The sequence below is a fragment of the Dermochelys coriacea genome, chromosome 5 (assembly GCF_009764565.3).
Source record: "Dermochelys coriacea isolate rDerCor1 chromosome 5, rDerCor1.pri.v4, whole genome shotgun sequence".
In the NCBI taxonomy this organism is placed as follows: Eukaryota; Metazoa; Chordata; order Testudines; family Dermochelyidae; genus Dermochelys; species Dermochelys coriacea.
This window is the reverse complement of record NC_050072.1, coordinates 121,062,595-121,074,297: the sequence shown is the minus strand read 5'-3', so window position 1 is coordinate 121,074,297 and position 11,703 is coordinate 121,062,595. Positions and strand designations below refer to the sequence as shown.

Genomic DNA, 11,703 nt, shown 5'->3' with positions numbered 1-11,703 from the left:
TCCATTTTTTAGATTGCAAAGAAATCTGTGGCACCCCCAAGAATGCCCTAACTCAGGGGTTCTCAAACTTCATTGCACTGTGACCCCCTTCTGACAACAAAAATTACTACACGACCCTAAGGGCTTCAGCCCTGGGTGGAGGGCCTGTAACCTGATCCCCGGGCAGTGGGACTCAGGCTTTGGCTTCAGCCCCAGGCCCCAGCTAGTCTAACGCTAGCCCTGGCAACCCCATTAAAACAGGGTCGTGACCCACTTTGGGGTCCTGACACACAGGTTGAGAACTGCTGCTAACTATTTCCATTTGTCCATAAAGAACTCTGACGCTAGTGCTGCTGCCAAATAACTGAACTGGGAAAAACATTTTGCTTATTGACATGCAAATGACCTCATCAAACATTTCACCTCACTAAAGAACTCCCATGCTTACAACTGTCTGAGCAAACACCACTACATTTGAACTTGGGTAATATTTGCTTGGGCGAGACATACAAGTATGTTAATTATGTTGGGAGAAACTTTGGAATTTTAAAAAGTCTCCCAAACCCTTTTATAGGATTCTTTGAACCATTGTTTAAAAAAAATTATTTAGCACTATATTTTAACACAACTGGAGACAATTATACAACAGCCTAAAGAAACTGAGAAATCCAAATGACAGATTTCTTGGTTTCTCTGCCAAAATAAGTGACATGAGAACCATCAGAGACAGGAGGTTGAAAGAATCATTCTATTCCAAACTCTTGTTTTCATTTCCTTTGCTCATGGCAGCTGTGATTACATTAGCTTCCAAAAAAACTATGCAGTTGGCAATTCAGAGTTCTCAAGGATATAGGTCGGTAATTTCATTAACATACAGCACCACTTACATTTTTAAAAAGCCACATGCTCAGTTCCTTCAGTGGAATCTTATAAAATAAGTTTTGCACTCTATTAACTTTAAGCAAACCTCCGTAGTTCACCTTTAAGTAGTGAAAAGCCACCTGTGTAACAAGTGTTCCTGGATTAATCTCTTTGATGCATGAGATGTAATTGCTGTTGCAAGTTCAAAAATTCTAGCTTCCAGCACTGGCTAGTGTCACTCTGGAAATGGCCACTAGTTAGAGGACGTAGGTGGTGACTTCTGCCCATTGTACCAGCAATTAAAATCTACATAGGGACCATCTCTTGATGAAGAAATAGAAACATCACAAAACATTCATCATGCACGCTAGGCTTGTCAACCCTTCTGTCTTTTGCAAACAATTCTTGCTGATTCAATCTTTCCTATACCTTTTCCAAAACTTTCAGTCACCCACATTTTAAAATATTTGGGGGGGGGGGATGAGAGGTGTTTGCTGCTGTCTTCTGGACCTCATTCCGGGACTAGATTTGGCTGTTTCACCAATCGGCTGATCCCTTTTCCCTTCCTTCCATGACAACCCACCAACACTGAATTTCCACCATCAGTCCTATCGACTCCCACATGTGACATCAGAAATGCCTGCAGGAAAGGAGGAAAACCACTATTAAACCCAGATAGTGTAGCGTCCCCCATTTCGCTGCAGGAGACACTGGAAGCTGGGAAGACTCTTCAAGTGCCGAGTCCTCTATCACGCCTACCTCCTCACTAAAGCAACCAGCAGAAGGGAAAGCAGATCTGGGAGCCAGGAGAACAGAGATGACATCCTCCCAAAACCTATTCCCTTCTTTGGGGAATCACCCTTGTTCTCTGAGCACTGACAGGCATGCACACCAAACATTGTACACTCATTGAGAAAACTTTATTAGTGGCTTAGTGTGGAGGGTCTTTTCCCCCCCGTTAAGTTCAAACAGCCCATCTTCTAGTTCTCATTGTAGTTACATGCGTGAAAAATCATGAGTTCATTTGTTCTCAACCTTAGAAAAGAATATAGCTATATGTGTTTTGTACAAAGTAAGCGTAAATATCCGTCCCTTGTTTGACACATGATCCCTGGACACCTTCTCTAAGCCCACCTGCCTGCTCTCATCTCCCCCACTTTCACATAGCCCATGCATACCTGCTAAACATTACAGGTGAAAATCCTGGCTCCACTGAAGTCAATGGCAAAACTCCCATTGGATTTCACACACACTGGCAACTTTACACTCTCTCTGCCTCCTTGGTGCTGAATTCCCTTTTTCAGGAATCCTTCTTAAATCTACATACTCTGTCCACCTCTGCACAATAGCCTCATGACAATATTCCAACACCTGTTATGAAACATTCCAGAGCTTTACACTGACTGATAAACCTCAAGCAAGTTATTATTTAGGCATCTAACAACATGGAAAACCGCCTGTCATGAACTTTAGTTATGGTCCATTACATTGTTATGCATACTTGGGCGCACACACACAAACAAGTAATTTGGCATACAAAGGTCCCAAGTTCTTTAATACAAAGATCTCTTCTTCACTAAAATTTATTTGATGGCAGACTATGGATTTTCATTAGTATTTAATAATTCATAAGAGTTTATATTTAGACAGGTGGTATCTCTTCTTAAAAGTAGCCATGTATGAGATGTCCAGATATTTGGCTGGCTTATCATAATGCAGGTTTCAGTTGTTTGACAGATTATATATTTGGTCTCGTTAAAAAAATAAAATTGTACTTTAGCTCCAAGTAACTACTGTTGATGAGATGAATGGTAAATAATTGTTTAGATACCCTCAAAAATGTCTCTCACTCAGTGCAAAAAAAAAAATCTCTTTTTAAAAAATGTTTACAAAGTACACTATATTATGCATTAAAAAATCCCTTTGCATTCCACAATGAATGAGGAAAAACACTCCAACATCATAAATACATCTTACAAAACACTCTTGTACTTCAGTTTAGCCTCACGACTGTATCTCTTTTAGAGCATTGAAGACATATCCTACTTTAAGGAGCTGACCATGAATAAACTTGGGACCCCTTGTGTATGTTACATATTTCAAGACCACACTTCAAAAAAGAAAGTTAACTACCTTGTGACTAGAGTACTGTTTATTTCATAATCTAAACAAACACTGTAATACAGTCTATGCTTTTCTACTTTCCTGTGGACATTACAACGAGCATCTTTTTCCTAATTAAAATAATCCACCAACACACAGAACAAGTGTGCTGTAACACCAGTGAAGAAGATAGGAAGAGTCAGAATTTCCATCATTTTCCTGTGGCCTGTATTAGAAAAATATTTTTGTTTTGTTGTAGTTATGGTATCGTAGCTAAGAATACAAAGACTACAGCATGTTTTTTCTCCCTGCACAGTTAATGTCCATCACAAGCATGCAGATGGTGATAAATATTAAGTGTCTATTAAATGAAATGCATTCTTTTTTTAAAAACAAGACTAAGTGTCTACACGTAAATGCAGTGAAGCAGGTATACGCTTAATTAATCGGAGTTGATTTCAACTGGCACCAAGACAAAGCATATTCTGACAGTCTAGTTAGTGTAGTCTAAATAAGACTTTCCTAGTGCTACTTATGAATTCCATTGCAAGGCATCTGCTTTCTACTTTCAGAAAGTATAAGAAAGGATGAGGGCTATAGCATGGCCAGTTCTGCATACATGGTTGGTGTTGTGCGTGGGTGCATTTTCTGGGGGGGGGGTAAGAGTTTTGTAGTCCATTAGTATTTAAAAATGTCTTGTGAGTTTGTTACTTTCCTTGTGCCCAGCCCTCTCTATGTGGTTTTCTAGCCTGTTATTGTTCGTCCATCAATAAAAATTCTCGGTGGTTCTTTTTGATCTTTCAGTTTCTTTTTAAACCACAGAATGATCATTACTGTGTACTCCAGCCAAGATGGTGTGATTGAGTGATGAAGCAGAGCGGTCAGAACCCTCGGTGGGGCCGTTGGCATTCTCACTGCGCTGACAGCAGAGGATCTGTTTGAAGGTAGCACTCATTTCCTTGTCCCGGTAGGAGTAGATGATGGGGTTCATGGCAGAGTTGAATTCAGCAAGTAGCAGGAAGAATTTTTCATAGGCCAGGACATTACATTGAGGACAGCAAACATCAAGGAGCAACAAGACTAATCCTGGGGTCCAGCAGATTATAAAAGCACCTAGTGACAAAGAAAAAAACAAATATCAATGCTTTAATCACATAAAAGGCTGTGCAAATGTTCTGACCAAAAGCAGCAATGTTTAATTTTATTTTTCTACAATAAATATACTCCCAGCAATGATTTCTTTAGTGACATGATGAAAGGTTTATCTCTTAAAATCTGAAAATAATGTTTTCTGGCAGTACTTCAAACCAGAAGAAAAGCCACCCCTCCCCTTTAAATATCCCTTCCTTAGCCAATATATTTCCATTTAAAGGTGATAATGAGGACATTTTTCCACTTCAGCTAGAGACCTTTGATTAAATCTTGCTCTGGGGAGACAATGCTGCAAATTACTTTTCAAGCTAACAACAACAAAGACAACCATTTTGTAGCACTGTGAATAAAGCAGCAGAAAGAGAGAAGCGATGCAGGGAGTAATTCTCAAGGAAAAGAATTTGTTTGGGTCCTGCTAATCAATTTCAGGTCCATAATGTAAAGGAAAGTACTAAACATGCCCTCCATGCACTGAAAGGTAGTTGTTCAAAGGGCTTTATTTCCTTTCTTAGAGCTCTCTTCAGCAGAAATTCAGAAGCTCCTAAAGCTTCAGTAGCACGATTGCCAAAGAATCTTGCATTGATTAAAACACTTTTTCTCTCCCCCCAACCCCCACCCCTACGTGCAGAACAGAGTGTGGGTAAAGCTCAGAACAAAATTCTGTATTTAAGTACAGGGATGAAATCAAGTAGCTATTATCTTAAAAGGGACAGTGAGTTTAGGTATAGTACTCTCTTACTGAGCCCTTCAAGATGCTTCCAATATATATATAGAAGACGAAGCTCTGACATGAAAATATTTTAGGGAGAAAAGGGGGGATTTCAATGCTCCTGAGATTTGCTGGATTGACATCAATGGAAAAATAAAGTCCCTGCGTATAGACATATTTAGCACAGACAATGACAATACAAGCTTCCGTATATTGCCCTGTACATTCTATTCTGTTTAGGTTTTTATACTGCAGCCATCACTATGGTATCTGTTAGTGTACCCCCATTGTGACTGGAGGGGTCAACTCAAGGGGGAAAATAGTTTACTATGCATGGCCCATACATCCCACAGCCTCTTTGCTGTGTCTGCCATGAAGGTGTCAGTTATTCTCACCTATGGCAAATGGTGGTTTTGTGCAATTTGGACACCTTTCCATTAGGAAACCAGATAGGCCATCAAACTCATTATACACAGGTCATTGTTCAGCCATAGACCTTGCTCCAACAGAATGAAGGCCCCAGAACACTTATGCGAAGACTCAGGGTTGCACTGTTCTCGTTACCTACTTTTATAGACATGCTTGTGCGCTCGGTGCCTCTGGGTGAAATTTCAATTATCTTTTTTCAAAATGGTTGAGTAAATAAATGCCATGCACTAACTGCACTATCCCCAGACCAATCCAAAGCAACACCACAATTTAAAGGAACTTTCAGACACCATTCCTCTTCAGGCACCTCCCATTCAAACTTCACCGAAAGACTTAGGCAAACGCAACCTTCATAGCCCGAAGAATCACTGATGTCCGGGGTGACATGGAACTTCCAGGTCTGATACATGGAGGAAGGACTGTAAAAGGAAGAAGGTCAGAATGGATACTCAAAGAGCATGGGTGAAAGGGCACTGCGTCCACCAAGAGGATTTTACTGTTTTTTTTCCAGGGAATGGTGCTTTGCAAATATTGTGGATATGCATAACAAAAGTAGCCATGAGACCTTATTTCTCCACCTGTTGTAGCTCCGACATGATGCATCTTGTCTAGGATTCAAATGAAATATCTTTGTGGCAGAGACGGTCTCGCTCCATGTTTTGAAAATACATAGCACATTTACAGGTTTCAGAGTATCAGCCGTGTTAGTCTGTATCCGCAAAAAGAAAAAGAGGACTTGTGGCACCTTAGAGACTTGTTAGCACATTTAGGGGGCTATCACAACAAGCAAAAATCATCATCATCATAAATCTGTCTTAAAGGATAAGAAACAAAGGGTAGGAATAAATGTTCAGTTTTCAGCATGGTAAATAGCGGTGTCCTCCCAGGGGTCCGTACTGGGACCAGTCCTATTCAACATATTCATAAATGATCTGGAAAAAGGGGTAAACAGTGAGGTGGCAAAATTTGCAGATGATACAAAACTACTCAAGACAGTTAAGCCCCAGGGAGACTGTGAAGAGCTGCAAAAGGATCTCTCAAAACTGGTGACTGAGCAACAAAATGGCAGATGAAATTCAGTGTTGATAAATGCAAAGTAATGCACATTGGAAAACATAATCCCAACTATACATATAAAATGATGGGATCTAAATTAGCTGTTTCCACTCAAGAAAGATCTTGGAGTCATTGTCGATAGTTCTCTGAACACATCCACTCAATGTGCAGCGGCAGTCAAAAAAAAGTGAACAGAATGTTGGGAATCATTAAGAAAGGAATAGATAAGAAGATGGATAATATCATACTGCCTCTATATAAATCCATGGTATGCCCACATCTGGAATACTGCATGCACATGTGGTTGCCCCATCTCAAAAAAGATCTATTGGAATTGGAAAAGGTTCAGAAAAGGGCAACAAAAATTATTAGTATTGAATGGCTGCCATATGAGGAGAGATTAATAAGACTGGGACTTTTCAGCTTTGAAAAGAGACGACTAAGGGGGGGAATATGATAGAGGTCTATAAAATCATGACCGGTATGGAGAAAGTAAATAAGGAAGTGTTATTTACTTCTTCTCATAACACAAGAACTAGGGGTCACCAAATGAAATCAATAGGCAACAAACAAAAGGAAGTATTTTTTCACACAACGCAGTGTCAACCTGTGGAACTCCTTTCCAGAGGATGTTGTAAAGGCCAAGACTATAACAGTGTTCAAAAACGAACTGGATAAGTTCATGGAGGATAGGTCCATCTATGGTGATTAGCGGAAGCTGGGAATGGGAGACAGGGGATGGATCAGTTGATGAGTACCTGTTCTGTTCATTCCCTCTCAGGCACTTGGCATTGGCTACTGTTAGAAGTCAGGATACTGGGCTACATGAACCTTTGGTCTGACCCAGTATGTTCCAAATTTGGAATGGCTTGGGTAAATATGACATAACTGATTTACAAACAGTAAACAATTATGCACAACAGATGTATGGTACCAAGCATTTAACTGTAATAGAAGTTTTTTTTTTTCAAAAGACATGCCTCATGAGAATAAACCCTTTGAGAAGATGGCATACAACACTATTAGCTACTTGGACTCAGAGGGAATACAGTCTCCTATTGTTAATGTTTGGAATATCAACAAGAAAAAAATGTATAATATGAGTAAGAACAAGATTATGTCATGGAGGTCAGAGATTCCATGACTTTCAAAGACCTCTGTGACATTTTCCACTTCAGCCCCAGCATGGTGGGGCTGGAGCTGTCATCCAGTGGGCCCCCACAGTTCTCAGCCACTGAGGGCAGCAGGGGGCCTGGAGCTCTCAACCACTGCGGTGGTGGGTGCTGGATCTCCCCCATTCAGCAGGGCTCGGGCTCTCATTCCCTTTCTCTGGTTTCAGTTGTCCCCCCATCAATCCTTCCCCCCTATTATTTTTAGTAAAAGTCACAGACAGGTTGCAGGCTTCCATGAATTTTTGTTTACTGCCTGCAACCTATCGTTACTTTTACTAAACATATCTGTGACAAAATATCAACCATAATTATGAGAAGATACTGCAGGAGGGAAGTCTAGGACATAAAGGACCATCCTGAAACAAAGTGATGTTTATTTAGGTCTCTGCTTCAGTGCAAGATGTATAGTAGTCACATTCACACTTTACATCAACCAGTCACAATCTGTCAGTTTGGTCAATCATTGATGAGAGTCTATTTTTCCTCTACCCATATATGCAGTCTTCAACCAATGGCTTTGCTTACACAAAGAACGTGAGAGCCATTGAAAGAACAAAAGGCCCTCTTCTGAAGAAACAGACATTGCTGGAAGTAGATCTGACAAGTGTGATTGAAAAAAGAGAAAACATTTTCAGGCTGATGGATTTTGGGGTTTGTTTGTTTTTTAAGCAAAAGCAGACACACTGCAGATCCAAAACCAAGTGAAGGTAAATGGACTTCAAGCCATTACCCCAGCGTGGACAAGTCAGGCTTTCTGCAAGGGAAGACACTTGGTCTAGTTTTACTCGAGTTTCACAGATGTTTTTATTGCAGTTACAGTGTGAAAACAGCTCTGTTTTAGCTGGAAACCTACCCAGTACTAACTGCAATATAATGTTGTATTAAGCTTCACTTTGAAGAGATTATTGGAAACTCACAGACAACTTGTTCCCTTAGGGCTCAAGTGAGCCCAGCCCTGTAACAGACTATTCCAAGCTAGTCCCACTGTGGCATTGGCTTCCCTGGACAAGGGAGGGGCAGTGCCAACATAGCTGGCTCTGAGTGGGAGAGAACATATGGCACCAGAAAGCGTGGTGCACGTGTCACGTTCCGCCTCTGCTTGTAGTCCACACACCCAAGAACTCCCAATGGGCTGCTGTGTCTCTCTGCCACCCCCTACTGCTCCGGTTTTAAGCCACAAAAACAGCCTCAAGCCTTCACATTGTCCCACAGTAACCCACACACTGAAAAGTTACGTGCTCATTTTTAAGTTACCCGACTGAACGGCAACTCTCTTAAAAGTTCTCCGATTAGCAGATGAAGCATTTCCTAATTAGCGCTCTTTGCCCTTTTGCCTAAAATGGGATATGATTACATTTATTCCATGAACATTCATTTTCTCCTACTTTACAACTGCAACATAAAATAGAAGGTGTCTGATCCCTGCCAAGTCACGCACCATGGTGATTTAGCTATTCCCAGTTTTCCAAGCTCAACAATTCCCCCGCTCCTCCCCCCTAGATGGGAGAGGAATATCAGCACTTCTTGCAAATATAAAAATAAAGTGTGTTTCGCTTGGAGAAGAAAACAACGAGGCAAAGCCTGAAGGAATGAAAGAGACCAAGGTAATAAAATCTGAAAGAAAGACAGGAGGAAGAAAAGGGAAGTTATTGCACAGCTCTGATAAGATGTGATGTATTCTGAAGCACTCACTTCCTCCTTTTTAACCGTATAATTTCCCCCCTACATACCCCCTGTGTCCCAGGCCTGGCTGCAGCATTGCATTCACCATTTGTAAGCAAGGCCTTTAACTTCGTCATGCCTGGTTCCTCATTTGAAAACTGGGGTGAATATTACTCATATTGTAAAGTCTCACTTGGACTGGAAGCTGTCTGGGCAGGGAGGTCTTTTTGTTTTGTGTTTTCACAGCTCCTAGCACAATGGGATCCTGGACCTGGATTAGGACTCCCTAGGTCTGACCCGTAAAACAAACCAATAATAATAGTGATACTTACCCACCCAGGAAAAAGTGCTTATTTACCTATAAACTGTTGTAAGTCCTTTGTATTATTATTTACTCCACCTTAGTCCTTCCATAAATATGTCCATCCAACTCTCCCATGCACAGGACTGTCCTCTCCCAGTACCCAAACTCCTCCCCACTTTTGTCCCTCTCCATAACGCCAGTCTCCTCTGCCCCGCTCTCCAGCCACTCTCTCCTCCTGTTCCCATCACAGGATTCTGCCTGGGGAGCTGCCTTTCTCGAGTCCACTCCCTACTTTGCTGGACACATTGAGACCTAGGGCTAGGAGAAGAGGAGTGCTGCACTGTGAGGATGAAACTGGCTGTTGCCGCTGGTTACCTGCAGGGGAAGAAGTGTCGCAGCACTTGGTTGGTGGCGGAAAATGCAGGGTCGGGAGACTTTTGGGGTGGGAAGGGCAGTAGTGGAGAAACCCATGCTCAGTGTGGGAACTCTGCCTGTGAATGATGTGGAAGTGAATTGGGATGTAGCATCCCTGTAGAGGACAGGAAAAAAAATGATTGCAATAAAATTAGCCCCAGACTAGCAATACTTGCAGGAGCGTTTACGCTGCACTTGGTTAGAGCTGTTACTCAGGGCAAGATGTAGCAGGAAGCATCTTTGGAAAACAACCTTAATTTAGCAAAATAAAGGAAGAAACAAGGCTCAGAAAGATCAAATCCCATAGGAGTCAGAGCGTGGTCAAACAGAGCAACAGGGATAGCATCCATACTGCATGACAACTTCTAGGATTTTAGTCATGACAAATGCTAAATAGCTAAGTATGACTAATTTCTCCGTAGGGAAAACTGTTAGCTCCAGTAACTTGGAATGTAAGCTAATTAGCCACGAGACAGCCACATGCTTTTCATGCCTTTGATATCAGTAAGCTTTCTTAGGCTGCAATTCTTTTGTGTGTAGCATGAAGCGCTAAACTCCCAATTAATTACATTAGCATTTATTTACAGCTTATTGTCTTTTTCCATTAATGCAAAATTCAGAAGGTTCATTCTAAGTTGAATACTATTATCTTTAACGAGTAATAGTGAATACAGTTAATGGTTCTGCAAATATAAAGAATAGGAGTAATTTTTCTTCTATTTCTAGCCAAATATGATGCTCCCTGATTTTCTCCAAAATGGCTAAGGTATCACCCAAAACTCTCAGCTCAAGAACAAATAGTTATTACTACGAGTTTGAAGCTTTGGTTGGAAATTTTGAGTCCGTTTTTTTCACGTAGTTTTTATTTCAATTTCTAAAATGTGCCTGTCTGAAACTCAAGCTCCATGAAGATATTTTTAAAAAAGGCCAAGTTCTAACCAACCCAATTCCAGCTCTCCACAACTCATCACAACAAAAGCTCTGTCCTTCCACTGACTCCCTCAGAAAATGTCTAGGGAAAAAGATGTTCCCTTACAAAATACAGAGAATGTCAACAAACTCGGGCTTCAGCAGAGCAAAGGGGAAGCAAGTTCCAGATTTGAAATCTGTCCTCTCAGAATGAGCTAGCCAATAAACATATGTAGGGACAGTGGCTTTGTTGAACACAGGGCAAAAGAATTTTACCTCGCAGTAAATGCCATCACAACATGCCAACAGTTTCTGCCACTTTCAGAGAGTTCATCTGAGCAAGCTGACCCTCTGGTATACATTGCTGAACAAATATGGAATAAGAAATGTGTTCCTGCGTGAGCGTGACACTATTGTACACCAACACAGCAGTGTTTTGTTGAAAGCATGGTTGTGCTCTGACCTATATACATTGTACTGTATGCTCTGCTGCAGTTCCCACCAGTTATTTTTTTAATTAAATGCTTCGATTGTATGCAAGAGGCAAACGTGATCTGTAACCGTTACAATGAAATCAGAAAAACATGCCATATTCATCCCACCATAAAACAGTATGTACGTATTGTAAGAGAATTCAGAGCAGGAGAACCAAAGCTAAGAGAGGAAATGATACACCACGGAATGAGGGAAAGATGGCATTCAGAATGTAGCATGCCACACAGAATACCACAAAGAGCCAAGAATTGGTCATCCTACCGCATCAATGTTTCCAGCATCATTTCACCAGGCCAGCCATTGGAACTCCCTATAGACATCACCATTCCAGAGTCACCTGTAAAATCCTGGCTCCATTCAAGTTAATAGCAAAACTCCCATTGCCTTCAATAAGGCCTGAATTTCACCTCAAATATCACCACATTTGCTGCATTTTTCGGTCCATTTGCGAAAAGCAT

General features: G+C 41.2%; 1 protein-coding gene across 3 annotated transcripts in view; it reads right to left on the bottom strand.

The window, feature by feature from the left end:
* Positions 1–1,741: 1,741 nt before the first annotated feature.
* Positions 1,742–11,703, bottom strand: part of LPAR1 (lysophosphatidic acid receptor 1) — a 101,360-nt gene continuing 91,398 nt past the window's right edge. For all 3 annotated transcript variants that reach the window (XM_038403476.2, XM_038403477.1, XM_038403478.2), the window contains exon 4: positions 1,742–4,056. In XM_038403476.2, the coding sequence (XP_038259404.1) occupies positions 3,755–4,056 (302 nt within the window). In that variant the 3' untranslated portion in view covers positions 1,742–3,754. The remainder of the gene's footprint in view (positions 4,057–11,703) is intronic.